The sequence below is a fragment of the Sceloporus occidentalis genome, unplaced genomic scaffold (assembly GCF_023333645.1).
Source record: "Sceloporus occidentalis isolate IW3139 unplaced genomic scaffold, rSceOcc1.0.p SCAF_1, whole genome shotgun sequence".
NCBI lineage: Eukaryota > Metazoa > Chordata > Lepidosauria > Squamata > Phrynosomatidae > Sceloporus > Sceloporus occidentalis.
This window is the reverse complement of record NW_028316981.1, coordinates 287,705,305-287,726,315: the sequence shown is the minus strand read 5'-3', so window position 1 is coordinate 287,726,315 and position 21,011 is coordinate 287,705,305. Positions and strand designations below refer to the sequence as shown.

General features: G+C 38.4%; 1 protein-coding gene across 1 annotated transcript in view; it reads right to left on the bottom strand.

The window, feature by feature from the left end:
* Positions 1-1,035: 1,035 nt before the first annotated feature.
* LOC149324028 (neutral amino acid transporter 9-like) overlaps positions 1,036-21,011 on the bottom strand; it is a 59,768-nt gene continuing 39,792 nt past the window's right edge. The window contains exons 12-16 of the mRNA XM_089495595.1: positions 20,784-20,890; positions 15,856-15,969; positions 13,072-13,220; positions 6,760-6,849; positions 1,036-5,228 (exon numbers count right to left, since the gene is read on the bottom strand). Of these exons, the coding sequence (XP_089351721.1) occupies positions 5,063-5,228; positions 6,760-6,849; positions 13,072-13,220; positions 15,856-15,969; positions 20,784-20,890 (626 nt within the window). The 3' untranslated portion in view covers positions 1,036-5,062. The remainder of the gene's footprint in view (positions 5,229-6,759; positions 6,850-13,071; positions 13,221-15,855; positions 15,970-20,783; positions 20,891-21,011) is intronic.

Sequence of the window (21,011 nt, the reverse complement as noted above, 5' to 3'; positions counted from 1 at the left end):
TCTGACAAGGCAAGCAACAGAAAATCACTGCCAAGAAAATGTCCTTTCATTGCCATTTTCTTAATTGTGCCCAAAATTACTTGCAGTTAAAATATCACATCTGTTCAGAGTTCATTGTTATTCTTGTCACTTTTGTAAGATGAAAATGATCAGCCTTAGTTTTGTTTATAATGGATATTTAAGTCGGACTTAAATATCTACAATTTTCCAAGGTCTTGGCTTTATCATGGTACAAACTCTATTTTTTTCTGTAAGACTGTGTTTAAAACCATTTGTTTTTAAATTTTCAGTAACATAAATACTCGCCGTATAAGACTACCCCTCTTCTAACGCACACCAAATAAAAATTTTTTAAAAATCAGATTTGATTTCAATATGGTAATTTTAATTCAAATGCTTATGACATCCCCGTACTTAGCAGGAAAACTTGTTGTATACAAAGCCTGCTTGGATTGGTCAGCTCTCCCTGCCTGCCCAGCCCTTCCTGTCTCTAAGACTATTAGAGCGGTAGCACAAACATGGCTCTTTTTTCCATACCCCGGGAGTCCCTGCAGCTTGCTTGCCCTTCACTTACATCTTTCCGGTGAGGCGCCCCCTCACCTTGTCATCGGGACCATGTTAAGTCACTTCTTTCCACAAATCCTGGTGAGTAGATTTTCTTCTACCGTACTTGTACACCACCACCCTTGCTGCTTTCATACGGTCGCTGCATACGGCGAGGATGCAGCCGTTTTTGAGCTTCCTCCACCATATGCGGCGACCACAAATTCTCTAATTCAGCTTGGAAGTTTCAGCACCTGCCCTATAAGATGACACCCAGTGTATAAGACGACCCCGACTTTTGAGAAGATTTTTGTGGGTTAAAAAGTAGTCTTATATGCCAGAAAATACAGTATCTCAAAAAGTAACTGGTTAGACAGAAACATAATTATATATGAAACATCAGTTTTCTGAGTTATAGATTTTATTTCACTTTGATGTTGTGATAACATTTCATAATAAAAAAGTTCTTAAAAATAAGAAAGTAACTGCTCACCTATGTGGAAAAAATGAAGAGCAAATTCTAAAACATGTAGCACCTCACAGTGTTGAACTGAAATTTGCAAGTGGAGTCTTTACAGTACAAACTGATTATTTCCCATTGCATAGTAAATGAAGGTTCTTAAATGTTATGTACAAAAACGGATTCCAACTGTTACAAAATACAATGGATTAATCAGTTATCTATACCTTTTGTCATGTACTTTTTTAAATACTGTGGGCCCTTGATATTCGCTGGGGTTTGGTTCCAGGACTTTCTGTGGATATCAAAATCCACAGGTGCTCAAGTTCCATTATACTATGGTGTAGTAAAGTGGTGTGGCTTATATTAAATGGCAAAATCAAGGTTTGCTTTTTTGTGTCTGAATATTTTCAAGCCATAGATGGTAGAAATGTGGATGCAGAATCTGGGGATACAGAGGGACGACTGTAAATGGTGGTGTGGCAAATGCTACAATTTTGCATCTTTCATTCTGAATTGACAAAAATCTAAACTGTAGTCTGTGCAAGATAAGAGTAGAGTTTGAAAACATTAAAGTAGCACCAGTTTATTTGTTTTTGTCCTCTTCTTTAGTTTCCCACATTCTTGTTTCATGTTTCATAAAAAGCCACATTTTACAAAGAAACACCAAAGCCAGCCAAAGGAACCAAATGCCAGTGGCACTAGACAGCCTGTCTCCAATGGCTAGCAGTGCATTAAAATCTTAGATTAGTGAATTACACAATGCCATGTGCTAATTCACTAATTTACCCCACTTTGGTTTAAGAGCTCCATGGTGACTGGAAAAGCAGCAAGCTGTTTGGTAAAGTCCCAGGTTGCAGTAACCAACTCTTTAGGATCTCGCAGCTGATTCTGCCAACAAAGCAGCCATATCTAAACAAGGGAGTTTCCATGCAATGCATCACTTTTTCTATATGCATAGTAGCAGTTGACAATGGATTAAGACATGTTGCCGACAATTTTGGCAGCTTCTGTCACTAGTCTCAGTCAGTGTACACTTGAAAACAGGCTTTGAACAGATAATCCAGATAGGGAGCAGAAGAGTGACAAAAACAGTTTCCCAATCTTGGGAGAGTTCCAGATTGAGAAATTCCACAGGAAGCAACACACAGTTGGGTATCTAGGAATGCTATCATGTTGCAACAAGTGTTCAACAACGGTATGCACCCCTTTCAAAGTAAAAAAAATAATGTTATATTAATATTCAGTCTAGCAGACAGACATACTGGTTTACATAGTACTATGGAAGTGTAAGGTTCTTTGAAAGAAACAAGGACTTTGCCCAGCAGTCCTATGTATGTATGTATGTATGTATGTATGTATGTATGTAGTTCAGTACAACTCCAGGCTTTCTTGGGAGGAAATTTATTGTATGGATCCATTCCGATCTGGGTTTAAGTTATGAGACAGAAACAACTTTGGTGATTGGCCTACATCAGGAAATAGACAGGAAGCACTTCCCGTTGCTTACACTGGACCTCAGTCGTATTCAGAATGAGCACGGTATCCTTCTGGGCTGTTTGGCCGATATGAGATTTGGTAGCAATTCCACTATTGTTTGTCTGTAATTTCCTAAAAACTTGCAGAACCTGCTGCTCATCTTCACTATTATTAGCCTATGCAGTTCTGCAAGGAATCATACTATCCTCTGTTTTTATAAAAGTTACACGGAGTCTCTAGAGAGGTCAACCAGTTTCAGTACTGGGTTTTACTTTTGTGTTCATGACAACTAATTATATTTCTCTTTCACAAGTTAAAACCAAGGAAGTTTCTGAAGTTCTGAATCACTGTAAATTGAGGCTTAATCCAGACAAGATGGAAGTTGTGATGGGCAGCAAGAAAGCTCACCTGGGATTTGGACTTCAACTAGTTCTGGATGGAGCTGCATTGCTACTGGAAGGCCACGTTCTGCTGTGATCATGAGTGCCTTTCCCCAGGTTCAGCTGCTGCACAAGACATGCTCCTTCCCTACCAAAAGCAGATTAGGTCACAGTACATGGCTTAATTACCTCCTGATTAGTCTACTGTAATGTGCTCTGCATGGAGCTGCCCTTAAAAAGTATCTGGAAGTTACTGCAAAATGTGACAGCTAGATTATTGCCTGGTGTGTGCTTTAGAGACCACATTTTACCAGTCTTTCATCAACTGTACTAGCTTTTAGTCTCTATTCAGGATCCTGGTTTTGACCTACAAAGCCTAACAACTTGGAGCTAGGATATCTGAAAGAATGTTTCCTCCTGTATGAACTTGCCAGGAATCTGAGATCCTCAATGGAGGCCCTGTTGCATGTCCTAGCACACTGAGAGGGTGGGTTTGGGAACACAAGAGGCAAACATTCTCAACAGCAGTACCTTGGTGGTGGAACTCTCCTTCTAAAGGAAGTCAGACTAGGCCCATCCCTACTGAACTTCCAGCAAGCTGCCAAGGTTGCATTGTTTTGTATGGCCTTTGGTCTTTAAAACCAAGGTTGGCAATAGGACTATTTAAGTCATGTTGTCTTTGTAAAGCGGATCTTTTAAAACTGTTTTAATGTGTTTTAAAGAATTTTCAAAGTTCTGCATTAAGATAATTAAATGCTGTGGTGCATACGTTTCCTTATAAGCAAACCATAGTTTTTCATGGTTTCGTACAGAATCCAAATGCTTTCTAATCATCTATATAATCTATAAAGCACAAGATGATTTTTTTCTGTTGGTGTACTCCATTATCCAACATATATTTGCAATATGATTCCCTGTGCCTCTTCCTCTTCTGAATCTTGCTGGGACATCTGACACTTCTCATTCCATATATAATGCAAGTCTTCTTCTTTCTCTCAGATAGCCTCAAAGGTGCTACAAGATCCCTTTGCTTGCAGGTGTTTGTTACTGTACAATACATCTACCCTCTGCTGTTGTGTAATCATACCAGCATATGAATCTGCTTTACAGAAATCTTGAAGATGAGATACGACATTTACATTCTTATTGTTTATTAATTCCCTCTCTTCCCTGTCTGAGTGCATAAAAGATTTGATGGCTGCTATATTAGCATAGTGGCAACCGCTATTATAAAATAAGATAAGCACAGGATAATTGCTCAGGCTAGACTTGAAAAGTCATAGCAATACTTTTAAATGTGCCTCCACATGTATGCATTGTTTCATAGCTACATTTAATGGAAGCAACAGGCAGTTGCTATTCAATATGGTCAACGTTCCTTTTTAAATGTTGACATTTAAAATCTGTTGTTTCATCATTATTTCAAATTGCCCTCCATTATACAAATATTGCTGAGTTTTTCAAATCATTTCTGTATTTTCCACACATCATCCAAGTAGGGTGGGGGAAACTTTTTCCTATCATCCTCAAAACTAGCATCGTACAAAAACATTTTTAAAAATATATTTAGGTATTATAGACATCTTAATTAATCTTTTTTTGAGCAAAATGTGTTACTATTTTTTCTGAGCATGTCAGAACAAAGATTTTAAATGTTACTCAAGTTGTGTGATTTAATCTGTGCTGCATCTCAACTGTTAATATATCACTTTCAATACATAGTTTTCATGCCACTAAAGTATACCCTAAAACACATGTAGAACTGTAAGATCAATAAACTGTCTTAATTTGTTTACGTAACAAGCAAGTCTGCAGCATACTACTGACCCGTAAGTGAACTTTTCTATACATAAAATCTCTTAGGTTGCTTTTCCACATGAAAATAATTTTATTTAAGAAAGACACTGAGGTTAATTACTCCTAATTTGCTTGTTCAGTTTGCCACAATGTACCATGTTCTGAGCTACATCATCCATTTCTTGATAGGTTAAAAGCATAAAATCATAGACTTGGAAGAGACCAGTTCAACCCCTTGCCAACCCGGAATAAACAATTAAGGTTGTTTGTTTGCTATTGTTATTTGTAGCATTTCTTTGGTACAGGTTAACATCAACGGATGGGCAAATCAACAGCTTAAAGAGTACTGTTGCTCAATGTAATATTTTGTAACTTCCAGTACCTCCTGTAAAGTAAGATTTATTCACATTAGGAACTGTGCAATCAGGTTAGCCACTCCTAGGAGGATTATCAAAATGTGAATAGCTAGTCCTAACCACGTCAGCCGATTTTCCTGATGCAAAGAGATCATGTAGATGAGTGAAGGATATACAAAAACAAAGGCCAAGCCACAAGTTGCTCCGGAATATCTGGGGAGCAAAAACAAACACAAAGATGCTATTTTAACCTTGTTACAGTGTAATTTTGTAACTGTCTACTCAATCACTTCAATGGAGTTACTCTCAGGTTAGAGGGAACAGAACTGAAGCCTTTGAAAAAAATGTAATGCATAAAAAACCCAGCTCTACATGAAAAGAAGAAACAATTCTTACATCTGGCTAAATGTTAAAATACTTGTATAGCCACAGTAATAAAGCAATCAATTCTGTTCCCTGTAAATAGCTGTTCCCGCCTTTCCTTACAGGCTCAGCAACTTTCTGCAACCAGTTAATCCTCAAGAGTTATTTAGACTGGCAGGTCACCAGGCAAATATGTTGGCTGGGGATGATGGGCACTGCAATCCAAACAAATCTAATATATGATAAAGGCTGCCACCCATAAACTGCTGCTCCATTAATGCAAGAACCATTGGATTCAGAACTACTTTGGTATGAGTTTGTATAGGCTATGGCCAGGACCCAAGAAACTGTGCTATTAAGTTTTGCCTATGATAAGGGATCTTCACTTTCTGAATTTTTCAAGGTCTCTGATATTGCTATTATTGCAAAACTGTCATATATGCGGGGCAGGTATTTTTAGAACTGCTCCAAGACCCCAACCACCTTGGTCTGGAGGCTATACAGGCTATCAGAAATACTCCATGCTTTACTAGGCACCCAAAGCTAATGAATGGTAAATCATTGTATGGCTACTTGGATGGATAATATGAATCACCAGGTTACACTGGGGTCCTTTGACATTACACAATTATAGCACTATGATTCTATTTTAGCTCCCATGGTTGCATCTTATGACATCCTGGAATGCACAACTAAGGGACTGGTATTAAGAATTGTCTGCCAGAAATCTCTAGGGCCTTACCAAGGTACAATGCTGAAGACTCCACAGGATCTAGCTATGGCAATTAAAGTTGAATCATAGCACTATAATTATGCAGTGTGAAAGGCTCCAGGTTAAGAGAATTCTCTCATTCTCACTACTTTGATGTGTCTTCATAGAGTAATGGTAAGCCATTTTTGTGCGGTGGTTATAATGTGAAGCCCAGCCTATATCTGGCACAGAAATAGGTGAGGATAAGAAAAATGGGTTTCTGAGGTGACAAGATGGACTGTACTAATTCTAATTTTGGGTAAAGGGTTCATTTTTTTCCCAGTGCTGGTAAAGAAAAAGCTTCCTGCAAGAAGCAAATTAGAATAACAGGAAGCAGAGCTTAGTTTGAACTGTTCTTTATGCTGTGTACTATGTTGTTCTATGTGGGGAAATATTACAGACTTTAGTGTTACAGTCTGATCTACTAGTCTGTGATTCTTTAACCCACAATCTGCTCAACAGGCAGATTAGAGACAAGGATTATTTATCTTATTAGTTTGCCCTAATCCAACACCCAATCTGGCTGTAACTGAAACAGGGTTAAAATAAAGTGATTTAAACAACAGATATTATCTTTGCCTTTCAGTAAGCCATTTCAACCACAATAACTAATTCAAAAGGCAACAGTACCTTATTATTCCTCCTATATTTGGATAGAATCTGGCCATTGCAATGCCAACGCCTACTATGGCAACGTTCAATATGAACACATGTAAAAAACTGTAGGAGGAGAGAGACAGAGAAAAAAAGCAATCACATTGTGTACTGGTGCAAGAACATTTTACTGCTTTCAGTAAGCAAGTGAAAATCTTTCCATTCCTATGACTCAATCACTAAGAAAGTAATTAATTTTACTTATGAAAGCTTGTGAGGGCCAGATCCTAAAAATTCTCTTGGCTGTTTGGACTCTCAGCTAATTCTCCAATGGAGGATGTATGATTTGGCAATTCTTCTGAAAACAATGTAACTAGCAGAGTATGTCACCCTCCAGATTTTTTTTGGCAGGCAGAAGTTGAAAGAAAGAAAAAAGAAAGGTCCTCCCCCTCACAAACCGAAGAGTTACACACTCTAGAACACAATCCCCACATGAAACGCTGCCTTTTGGATCCAGGAAATGGTTGAGCTACGCAAGCAGTCTAATTAATACCAGAGGAAGAATCTTCAGATGAGAGGAAAGTATTACACTAAATATATATACAAGCAAACCTTAAGCATTTTGGTAGATTAAATAAATGTTTTGCAGGATTCACATCTAGAAATAATTTTCATTAGACTAGATCGTTGGAGGTATAAACAGAAAGGGTCGTGTACCCTCCTGAATGCTCTAAGTTTAAAAAAAAACTGGGAGAATTTTCACATTCTGAACAAGTTCCACTTCATAATGCAAACAAAGCATTCACTTTGCTTAAATACCAATTCAGAAACGTCCAGGGAACCCGGAAGAGCATATGCCTTGATATTTATGTCTTGATATGTTTGATATTTAAATAAAAGAGAAGGCATACACAGAAAATCTTGGCCACTACAAGTTTCATTATGAAAGGTCAGAAAGACTCTGAACAAGAAAAATACAACAAAAAACAGAACAGACACATTTAACAGAAACCTTTCCTTCCATGGTGTTTATTCTGCTTTTTGGATTATGGCAACATATTGGGCCCTGTATGAAAAAATGGACTTTTCAATCATTTCTTCTTAAAATGCTGAAAGTATTTGATCATATTTACTAATTGACTTTCACTGGAAGAAATGCAGGATTTAATGGAGAAAGAATGGAAGTGAAAAACCATGAGGCCCAAGTTCCTAATGGCTTAGGAAATTAGACACAACTGGCTGGAATGGAATTAAAGCAATTTGTGAAATAAAGGGATCAGCTAATGCTTGGTGAAAGTGAATAGCTCAGAGCCATAAATATGACGAATGGATAAAGAACTAGCAATGACTGTACTAAAACAAGCACGCTGTGAAGTCAGTAAATACATGGCCGATTTAGAAAGACATTACAACAGAAAATAAGAAATTCCATCAAATACCAAAGCTATAACTTAAGAGTGGGGGGAAGAGAATTTAGAAATTACACCTAAGGGGGAAAAAGTTAAACTGGATAGCCAAGTACAGTACTTAGCCAATCAAGTTTTTGGGAGTATCTGTTGAGAAAATGGTAGGAAATACTGATTGAAGATAACAATAAGAAAAGATTTACAGAAATGACCCCTAACACAGGAGCAGGTTTACCACACAACTAGCAAGAATGCTTTCCTTAAATATAGATTATTACAATGCAATTTCCCCCCTCTGAATGTTCTTTTTGTAATAAAACCAAAATTACCTGTACAGGATATAGAAAATAAAGCACTTTTCTATGGATGGAATACTAGATTCAATAAACTAAAAATACGCACACTTGAAGTATGTAGGATTTATTTTCCTTTTTTCTAGAATCCTAAGATGCAGCAACTGGAACAGCATATGTAACACTTTAATTTGGAACAAGCATGAGAAAGTGGGTCCAAAGGCCATATACAACCTCCATAGCTGTTTGTGGCCCACTATTTTTAAAAAATCAAAATGCCTCTTGTCTGCACACTGTAGAGGGATGAGGACAATGACAACACATTCTTCCCCAAACAGTTATAAATGCAGAAGAGGCCATTTTCAAAGCCCAAAGTCATTCCTGGTTTAGAAAAAGGTCTCTCCTGGGCCTAAAACTGCCCAGGAGAAGAATCATGGCAAATTATAAAGAAACATTTTGATTTTATAAAATGATCAGGTGGTGTAAGTGAGGGTTGGTCTTCATAGTCTAGTGAGGATTGTGTGACCCACTCTTTACAGTGGGCCCACCACATCGGCAAGTTAGAAAGCCATGAATTCACCTGCCTACAGATCACCATGTCCCATATTATTTAATAGCAGTCTATGCATGCGGATGTGTGGATGTCACCATCCACTGAATAATATGGGATGTGACTTGCATTTCCCCCATCCACAGGGAACTCCCAGAACTGAAACCCCACAGATGTGAAGGGTCTACTGTAATAGAATTCTGTGTGCGGTAGTTTGATTTGACTACCAGAGGTGACTGGAGTCCACAATCCATCCACACAAAAATCAGCTCCCAATTACTGAAAGCTGTCTTATTTTTGGCAGTGTAATTTTGTTCCTGTTCCTCTTAAACCATTCCAAATTAAAAAAAAACAAAACAAAACAAAACAGAAAATCACCCGGCTGGAGACCTGTCAGTAGATCCAGATCTCTCTTCTGCACTCTTCCTCCATTATACTAACTTAACCAACTTTGGCCTCTGAAAATCTCAGATAAATGCCAAGACATTGCAGAGCCGTAAGTGAAGTACAACAATACAGTATTTGGACTTTGAGCACTGAGGAAAATACACTATCCTTCAAACTGAAGCAATTCCCAAAAGAAGAACATCTGGATTGTATGCTATAATATATCTTTAAAAAAAACTTCACTAAAGGCTAATGTAAGCACTAAAGGAACTAGGAAAACTCAGTTCTATGTCTCATTTAAGAGTTACTGGGTGGTCTTAGGTATGTCACTGCCCCTCATCCTTGGACTTACCATAGTAACTAGTGTCCTACCTTAGGAAATTAGATTTTAATGAATAAGATAATGAACATACAGAACTCTGTAGAAAAGAGCTCCACCATGACATTATTTTCTGGATAAGAACTGACATAATTGAAAAGAGAAACTGGGATTTTTTTACTTTCCACAAATTGTTTCTTGGCAAATATAATTTGCTAATGAACTTTTGTACTGCCACTATTTGGTTCACTGGAGTCCCAGTGAGAAAGTTTGGCTCACAGACATATTTATCCCTTCAAAGGCTGTAAATGAACAGACTGAAGAAGTTGACATGAGAAAAGAGAAAAGTTATTTTAAAAAATAGTAATGATACTGTACACATCCAACAGAGAAACCAGCCAAAATGATGTCTAGAATGGAATCACAGAATTCTAGGCATGCTGAAATGTGCTGCTGTGGCCCACTAGAAAGAAGGAAAAGAAGGAAAGATGGCCCCTGTCCTGTTTGCTGTTGCCCATCCTTGTGCCAAGCAAACTAAGCAGTGAGGAGAGTGTTACTGAGCAGTAAATTATAAATTGCTTCATTTTGCCTAAAATATAACTAAGAGCCCATACAGACAGGCCAAAATAAAGCTGCATCGGGTCACTTTGGAGGTATGCTGTTTAAATGATGCATGCATCCTAAGAGGCTGGAAACCACGCCAAAGCCACGCTCCAGTTCTAGTCTTTTAAGATGCATCTGTCATTTAAAAAGCATACCTCCAAAGTGACCCAAAGCAGCTTTATTTTGGTCTGTCTGTACGGGCCCTAAGATTGGTACTGAATTTCTTGCTAAGTAGTGACAGTTAGTCTGCATTTTTTTCCCCCAACGTTGTAACAATCTGGTTTTTTTTACATCTTCTCTAGAATCTTATTGCCAGGAACTATAAAAAGAGTAGTTTCCACATCTGTAAGTTTTGAATCTTAAAAGAAAATGTTGACAAAGATTTGAAAGATTATGAGATTCAGAGTAGAGTGTACTGTACGAAGAATGCTGGAGTTTAAAGATGAAGATAGGAAAATTTACTACAGAATCCAGTGAGCCAGGAAACATTTCAGCAACCAAATGAAGTTTGAAGAAGCAAATTAATATTGAAACTCAATTGTTTTTGAAGGCTCATGTACATTTTTAAAGAGGACATGATAGATCAGCCCTGGCAAAATCATTCTCCATGTAAAAATTCTCAATTGATAATGACTGAAGACCATTTTTAACCATGCTGTTTTGCAAACCTAAGGCTCCTCCTTACTCCATCATAAATGAGCTACAGTCCAATCTTAACAAGACTGTAAGACCCACTCTTACACTAGATACAATCCACATTAAATTGTGGACTGTATCTAGCCATCATTAGACTGCGAAAATGGAGAATGATAACTCTTTTTGCCACCATGTGTACCACTAGATTTTTATAATGTAAAAAAGGAGGAATACAAATGGAAATAGTGACAGCAATTCATTTCTGGGTGCAAACATCACTGCAGTTTCATCTGAACTTCTCCAGCTATAAAGGGGAAATGAAGTAATCTTATTGCAGGACACTGCTTTTCAAAAGGTCACCCTCTGGTTCCCCCATTAGGCAAAGTGAAGCAGCCAACCTGGCAATAGATTTTTGGACCTCCTGAAAGGGCATCAAATATCTAGTTAACTATCATAGTAACAAATAGTTCAATCTCTAATTCAAGAGTTACTGGGTAGTCATGGATATGTCACTGCCCCTCATCCTTGGATATAGTAACTAGTACCTATCTGTTACTATCATAATTGTACAGCTAGGGATGGAGAGAGATGCACATGGAGTTTCCTGTTTCAGGTGTCTGGTTTGCTATGGGTACTATGCACTCTGAAATAAATAGAAACTCTATTGGTTGCTAAAGCAAGTAAATATTATGGACCAAGATTATCAAATAAAGGAATCCATGATTTGTTGGCTTTTGTTGTGCCTTAATTATGGGATAGGAAAATGATTCTGAGCAAAAGGAATCCAGATGCAGAAATGTAATTTAACTCTAAGTAGTGCACAAAACATGCCCACAGGTCTTACAGCAAGAATAACCAACACAGACATAGCAGTCAAAAAAGAAATCTTTAGGTACAGGTCCTTAGAAAACTAGCTTGGAAGATTACAGTATGATATGAAATAGCTGCAGTAAGTCCTGTAAGATGACAATGTAAATCCAAATACTAGAGCCCTTTTCACAGTTGACTTATTTCGCCTGTACACTGAACAACTGCAGAAATGGAATGGCCCCATCTAGTCAACATTTTGTGATACAGCAGATTGTGAGGTTAATGCATTCCTAATAGCCTCCAGTGAGGGACAGTCCACCACCTTTGCATGTTCAGTGCAAAGGCATAGTTCCAACTGTATACCTGTATGCCCAACTTTTTTGGATGTCTCAAGAATGCAAATAGATTGAGACTTTTGGGTGAAGGCTAAGGGCGGATTGATGTTCCGAGTGATGCTCCATGACAGGGAAAGCTTCAAAGGCAGAAACAGTTGCCTAGAAGGTGAATGCCACCTGCCAAAACTCTCTCTGGATGAGGAGATAATGTGAGGTTGCCCACATGGGCTCTGGATCACTGATCCTTGCAAGAAGACCACAGAAATCAGCAGCTGACATGAATTTGAGCAGAGAGGCGGCCTTGAGACTAACATTATATTCAAGCTGTCAAAATGAGCCTTAAATGAACACTGGATTTGTGAATCTTCACTCTCTTATTCATATTTAAACTATCCAATTTATATGTGAAGAGAAATCTTCCAAGTGGCAGTGATATTAAAGGCTTGGTGAGTTTCTTTCTTTTAGAAAACAAGAATGGAGAACAAAGATTATTTATAAGAATTTAATTGTAAGCAAATATCTTAAGTGTTAATAAAGTTAAAATTTTCAAAGGGGATTGCAATGTGAAAAGTAGAAGATTCCTTATTTTGCATTTGATGAAAGTGCTTTGAGAATATCACAGCTGGCTGACTGGCATGACTAGACCTCCATGGGAATGCAGTTTGTTTAGTAGAAAAGGAAGTAATTGATTGATAAGATGAGGATTCCCTTCATTTGGCTATATCTATGGAGGCTGTAAAGGGACTAAGTGAAAGGAAAGACAATTTAGTTTTGTGATGTAAGACTGCCAGTGGACAAAGCAAAATATTGCAGATATAAATTTGGTAAAAAACACAACAAAACAAATGAGAGGAACAGGGATAATGGAAATGAGGAGTGGATCTTCAAATGGGGAAGTACCATTACTCACTACAAACCATCTGTCTTGACATCAAGAAGCAAACAATGACAATCTGTCCTAAGGGGGGGAAAGGTATGTGGTAAGGCAAGCAAACAGAGGAATCTTTACCTTGGGTAAACATTTCCAAAGATATGTCCCAAAAGCTGTACTCGTGCCAAGTAGCCAAGCAGTGGATACACAGTAATCATCTGGAACAGCAGGAATATTCTTGCTAGAAATGACATGATGTCATTACTGGGGAAATTGTCTAAAAAATTCTAACAAAGGAAAGATTAGTGAGACAATAACAATGAGAGCACTGTTATATTGCGCATATTCTTCTGCTATAATCCATACACAAAGTTGATTCATAAATCAACAAAATCATCATCAGCTTCATGATACATACAGATTATGAATGATAGTAAAAAAAAACCTACAATTGCATTCATCCACATATTATTTGTTTTTAAAATCAGAGACAGTCATGGAGTTATACACAGCTATGGTCAAACAGAATTGAAATAAGGCTCAATTACCTACAGTAGTTTGAGTCTCTGAATTTTCTTTAAAATAAGCATGTCATTACTATGCAAGGCAGATTCTTTTATTATGTCCACTTACTTACATTCAGTGGCCCATAGGCTACAATCAGCAGTGCAGGTACACTTAAGGTCTTCATACATATCAGGAATCCAATGTGGGCCAACAGATAGATATACTGATTGACCCATTCTCAAGTTACACTGTCCCAGCATCTTACAAACGAGTAAGAATTTCTACTTCATTTTTCAAGATAAATTCCAAATGAGTAAGAGATTCTACTTCACTTTTCTAGATTCATTTTTCTAGATAGGGTGTGGATTTTTTTTTTTAAAAAAATAGCTACACTGGGAAATACTGTTATGGAACCATTTGCATAGCATGGTGACTACCTGATATAGACCTCCTAGACTTGCAGGGTTGAATACAATTTTGGAAGAAAGGCAGGATACTACTAATAAAAATGAGAATAAATGTAGATATTATCGGACTGCAATATAAGAACCAGTATAATACAGCAATTAGTGGGCAATCCAGATTCAAGTGCCCACTGAAGCATGAACTACAGATGATCCTGAGCCAGTCACTCTCAGTCTATTCTACGCTAATGTGAAGCTAAATACAAACAAACAATAACTCTCATGATCCCCAGCTGGGATAACCAATGATGAGGGATCATAAGAACTGCAGTCCAATAATATCTAAAGAACCATTGTCCTAGTTCTCTACCATTGTCCTAGTTAGTTGCCATTTTTAAAATTCCTCTTAAACATGCTACAATAGCTTTGGGTCTAGACTATCAGACAGACCAGATCTCCTTATACAAGCCTACCTGAACTTTTAAGATTTTGAGGAGAGGGTTTTCTCACAAGTATGGCTGGTGAGGCCATGAGACAGAGCCTACTCAGTGACAGATCCTGCAATATGGAAACCCCACTCCCATGTGAGGTTAGGTTGCCCTTCTTTGATCGCTTTCGCCAGCAGATGAAGACTTTTTTTATTTAAACAGGCCTACTATCTTTGATTGAGTGTGGCAAAAGAGTCACTTACTGTGATATGCCATACCAAGTATTTTAATATGATTATCCATTTCATGTTTTTTAAACCACTCTACTACATATTGTTTTAACTGTATTCCATTTTAATTCTACACTGTAAGCGGCCTTCGTTCTCACTGAGAGAAAGGTGAGATATGAATGAATGAAGGAAGAAATACAAGCCAGGAGGCTGTCAGGTTATGACCTCAGCCACAGCACAGCTGCTAATCCAAATTAATGCAGCGTCCCTTGCTATTTATCAATCATTGGCATTTGTCTGAATCCATCCCTATTTACATGAGTACATTTTACTAAGGATATGCAAGTGAAATAGGAAACTTCAGCCCCTTTATTCTCTGCCAGCAACAGACTTCAAAGCTCATGCTCAAATCAGAGCATGGGTACTGTCCTGCTTACTGTTGTCACAAATTGTTTTAAAAATTCCAATATTTCTCTACTGATGTGCCCTACTATTTTGAACCTCTTCTTAACAGTATTTGTTGACTTTCTTCTAGTTTTATAGATATTATTTTGCATTTGTGTAAATGCAAGGAGTACATAGCAAGATGGCGAGAGATAAATCTCAGCTTCTGTGGGGTAAAATTCCTCTGCTTTAACTGGAGATTTTGGACAACATTTCATGCTGTACATGGCCTTCCTGTAGGCAACTGGTAGACAGTAAGCTGTCCATCTGGATGGACCAGATAGACTTTGTTTGACGGAGGGTGACTCTTAATTAACCATAATTGCAAGTTTTATCAAAACTAGGAAACTATGGTTTGCAGCTCTATCACATGTAACATGAAATTATGGTTTAAAATCCTGGTTAGTTCTGAAATTGGTCATCATGATTACTTTGTCGAGATAAAATGATAAACTATAGTATAGTCCATTAGAAATTCCCTTTTCACAGAAAGGAACTGTGTATGTAGACAAAAACCTAATTCATATATTGACTCCTTCAACCAAGATATAAACATCAAAACTAGCTCATTCTTTAGGAAATTGAATGTAGTTTCCACACTAACATTTCCCCCCACCAAATGTAGTGCAGACGTTATGAAGATTGGATAGGAATTTCACATTGGCGCCAACTTGCAGTTAATACCTAACTGTTGCCAACACAGCCTTGTCTGGTCAAAATCAGTATTATTTATGTGTGGCACTGTCCACAATACTAGCTTGGTGCCAAGACAGGAAATCAAGCATTGACAGTGCTGTATATTAAGGAGATGACTGTCAAAAAGAAATCTAGTTGTAGGAAAAAGAGAATACATTAGCATAAATTCTAAGTTCATTAAAGCATGTTTAGTAGACAATAATTCTCCTGTACCTGTTCTATGCAGTCTTTACTCAACGGTGGAGATGGAAAAGCAGCAAAGATTAGCACCCCAACATAGAGATATGTTATGCCCACCAGAAAATAGGCAATGGAAAGATCTCTCACCTGTAGTTAATAACAGCAGCAAAACCAACAATAAATGAAGAATAATTATATTAATAGTGAACTATGGCCCCATACAGACAGGCCAAAATGAAGCTGCTCTGGGCCACTTTGGAGGTATGCTGTTTAAATGATGCATGTGTCCCAAGAGTCTGGAAGCTACACAAAAGCTGTGCTCCAGTCCTTAGGACTGGATCGTGGCTTTGGCGTGCTTCTGGACTCTTAGGACGCATGCATCATTTAAACAGCATACCTCCAAAGAGGCCTGAAGCAGCTTTATTTTGGCCTGTCTGTATGGGGCCTGTAAGACAATATTGCATCTCAGTCGTTATGAATCTTGGGATGACACTCCTTGTTCAAATTAACTTTCTACCCATATAAATGGAACTGTATGATCTGAATGTCACCATTGTTGTAGTTTTTAAAAAACAAGCGGGTAACTGAAGTTGGACAAGGTCAAAGCTAATTAAACCATTACATTCTCCCAAGGATCAGTGAATGACTTTTAAATTCCTTAATATGAAAAAAGTCTCTCTACCTCAGAAATATGGGCTATAAGTCAGCCAGTAGGAACACGCTTGAAAATGTTACTGTTGTATTGAGGTGAGCAACCTTGCTAGAATAGCGTTCTTAACTACTTGTGATACTCCAGAAATATTAATTAACCTAAGGTTACTTATTTAAAATGGTGAAATTAGCGGTACTGGATAGTGGTGCTGGGACATGTTGACCAAAAATATCTAGAAAATAACAGCTGCCTGGCTGGCTGGCTGGCTATTATCCCTGGGATTATATCCCTACCAATGGTTTGCTAAAGGGACAAAATTCTAAAAGAATGACTTGGGGTTTTGCAATGCAGGCTGCATGACCTTTCTGCCTTAAAATGTAAGAAACATGCAAAGAGCTAGTGTGGTGTAGCAGTTGATTGGTGGACTATGATTCTGGGAGTGATGCTGGACTATGATTCTTGGACTGGATGGTCCGTGCGGTCTCTTCCAACTCTATGATTCTATGACCAAGACTCAGATGCCCACTTGGCCACAGCAATCCATTGGGTGACCTTGGGAAAGTCACACTGTCACAGCCTTAAAGCCTGACAAGTCCTCTCTGAACAAATTGTGCCAAGAAAACCCTGTGATAGGTTCATCTTAGGGTCACCACATGTGGTGGTGACATGAAAGCACACAGCAACAACAGGGGAACGTGGCCCTACAGATGTTGTTAGATTGCAACTCCCTTTATTCCCACTATTGGGTATGCTGTTCATGACTGGTGGGAGTTTCAATCCAACAACACCTAAAGGGCAAAATGTTTCCTACCCAGATGTAAAACTATGCTGCGAATCCTGACAAGAAATGGCAGGGACATATACATTATATACACACAGAACTAAACCTGTAATGAAACTGCTGGCATTTCTTAAAAGGTTACTTCTATAATTATGGGGGCAGCTTTTTTAAAGCAAACATGGAGCCAGCATGTTGTAGTGCAGTGATGGCGAACCTATGGCACGCGTGCCAGAGGTGGCACTCAGAGCCCTCTCTGTGGGCACATGTGCCATCATCCCAGCACAGAGTTTGCCAGAGTTTGTTACTAGAAAGCCAGAGGAACATGGCACTTTGCAATAAATAAGTGGTTTTTGGGTTGTAGTTTGGGCACTTGGCCTCAAAAAGGTTCACCATCACTGGTGTAGTGGTTTGAGCACTGGGCTACAACTCAGGAGACCAGGATATCAATCCCTGCTCAGCCACGAAAACCCGCTAGGTGACTATGGATGAAACACATTCTCTCATTTTAAGAGGAGGTCCACAGCAAACCCTGCTCCAAAAAAAATCTTGCCAAGAAAACTCCTTGATGATTATAGGGTTTGCATAAGTCAGAAACAACTTGGAGGCACACAACAGCAGCAAAGCAAACAAACAAGAAAGTCAAGTTATAGCGTTAGAATGTTGTTGTTGGGTGTATTCAAGTAGTTTCCAACTTATGGAGTCCCTAAGGTGACCCTATCACAGGGTTTTCTTGGCAAGATTTGTTTGGGGGGGGTTGCCTTGGCCTTCCTAGGAGGCTCAGAGAGTGTGACTTGTCGGGTTTCCCATGGTTGAGCGGGGATTCGAACCTAGCCTCCAAAGTCAGAGTCCAACACTCAATACACTACACAATGTTAGCTCTTGTTGTGTTAGATGCACCTTGTCAAATTTTCAGACACTGCTAGTAATTTAAAATATGTGAAAATGAAATTCTGCAGATTTGAAATCTAGTATTAGAAGTACCTTGTCAAATTTGAAGAATTTCATTTTCAAACATTTTAAATTACTAGCAGTGTCTCTACAGATATCCTCATGAATATATAATGTTGCCTCATAATGAGCTAGACCACTGTTCCATTCAAGCCAATATTTTTTATTGGCTCTTTTAGATTTTTGGTGTCTCCCAGCCCTTCTGAGATCTGTAAACTCAAAATCCCTGAAATCAGACTTGGGCCCTTCTACATACAATGCTTATTATTATTATTATTATTATTATTATTATTATTATTATTATGCTTTATTTATATAGCACTGTAAATTTACACAATGCTGTACATACAATCTTTTTAATTAAATGGGAATGGTGGTGGGGAAGGGGATCAGGTCCAGCATTTCCTCTCTTCCTCTGAGGTTTTCCCATGGACCTTTCTCACTTATTTCGCAAAGCAATTATAGTATACTTCTTGCCTAGCCAGGAGACATGCCAGTGTTTCAAATCTGTTGTCAAAAAGTCATTGCCCATGCCTTGCTCCACTCACCCATTTCCCTCCAACAGCAATAGCAATAACATGTACATTTCTGAACTGCTTAATAGTGAACTCAGCATTCTTTAAGTGGTTTACAATCTGAAAGCCAGTTGCCCCCAACAAGTGGGTACTCATTTTATTGACCTACGAAAGGATGGAAGGCTGAGTCAATTTTGGAGCCCTGGGTTTGAACTCACAATGCTGTGGCTGCAGTACCAGCATTTAATTACTGCACCACCAGGGCTCCCTAGAAACTCCAATAAACTGCTGCTGGTCTCTCATTTGGTATTGTTTTTCCAGCTTGCAAAAACCAGCACTGTCCCACAACAGTGGGAGAAACTGAAGAAACAGAGGTGGGGTAAACAAGGATAGTGTAGGCAGAAAACAAGTGAGGCTGCTGCTGTTTTGCCACAAGCAACCAGTAACCATTTAATTAGGATAAGGGGAAAAAAGATACAGGAAGCAGAAATCAAACTTGCTGACTGACCAGACCTTGACTGTGGTTATTAAAATGTATTGTGTCACTGTCTAGAATGCCAGACACAGATCAGCAGCCCACCATGTAAAGAACTGCACAAACACATCATAAAATGATGGCTAGAGTCCAAGACATTGTGTAAGCATTACATGGAGATGGAATCCAGAAAACTGGGGTGGGATGGGCGTCAGAATTAAGATGTGAGGGATAGGAAGGCAGCCTTATACTCAGGATTCCCATATAATCCATGTAGAGGCTATGAAACACACTCTTTTAATGTCTTGCCCACATGCAAGCCTCTTTAGGGAAAAGATGCATAATCCTGAAATAAGACAAGAGATGGAGTGAATGGTCAAGGAAAAGAATGACACATTAAGTATGTTCCAAGGTTGTGGGAATTGTTGCTCCAGGACAAGTACAGTAACTGGAAAACCTGGGCTGCGCTTTACATTTTTCTTACATGTAGAGACAGAAAAAAATGCTTTACTAATTCAGACAGCTACCTCTGAATCTTTGTGTTGCCTAAACAATCCCAGCACTGGCCATCCTCACAACCTCTACTGTAGAGCTTGGGGATGTTACTATTTTAGACCCATAATCACTCCAAGCAGCTGAAAGATGTAGTCCAAATAAGAAAGGATTCTAAATTCCGCTGTGGAGATAAGCTCCATAAACTATTGATGCCACAATTTTCTCCTTTGTTTTAATTTAATTCCCTATTTATTCATTCTAAACTGTTCATGATTTTATACTCTTCTGTCATAACACTTCTTCGTCACTCATTTTCTGAGCCCCAAATCCTAACTGTCTTTAGCCTTGCCACGTATGGAAGGCATTCCATCCCCCTGATGATTTTTGTTACTCTGTTCAATCCTTTTTCCTGCTCCATTCCTCAAGGGGCATTATGATGTCATAGAAATTGGCAGAGAACAAAATCATTCTTTGTTGTAAAGTCTACTTGTATGCATTTCAAATTTTGGAAGACTACAACATTACAGTCCAAGTCTGATAATCATGACATAATTTACTGAATTCCCAAACATGTTAACATGAATTGTTCTTTAGCTGTCATGTATGCTGATTAAAGTTTTCGACACACATTTCACAAGCAGAAGGTTGGGAAGAAAAAAAAACTATTTTGTGGCTTGGTAAACTAAATCAGCCTTCCATATTATGCCATGATGTTTGAGTTCAACTTATAATCTGGTCAAGACTTTATCTGTCTTCAGTACATGGCGTAACCAAGTTACTGGGAAAACAAAAGAATTTAACTGAAGGCCTAGTTCTGACTGTAACTGTGCGACTTTAGATGGATTCGTATTCTTGCTTCTTTTTCCAAGACTATATTCTCTAGTGTCCCAAGTTGCACTGGTTGTGCATATCCTATTACACTGGGCAACTCTGGTCACAGATGGACACTGGAAGAACTAGGGAGTACAGTCTTGGGGAAAGAAGCAAGAACACAAATCCTTTCACAGCTGTGTTTCTCACCAGTAATCTCAAAAAGCAGCTCAGGCATGAGTGGCTCATATCTGCACACAGAGATTTTCTCATGCTGATACTCACATTATTTTCTTGGTTCTTGTTATTCTTAAGCAATGTAATGACACAGTTATGAATAAAGAAGGCCAGGGTCAGCACCCCTGTAAGCTGAGGAAACAGAAGTCTGAACTCTGGAGAAACAAAAGTAAAAGAATTATTATTAGAGTGGCTATAATAAATACCAGTAATCCATGTTATTGATTTTTATGCTGATCCTGTTGCTATTTTCATGGGCATAACACTGTTTCAGAG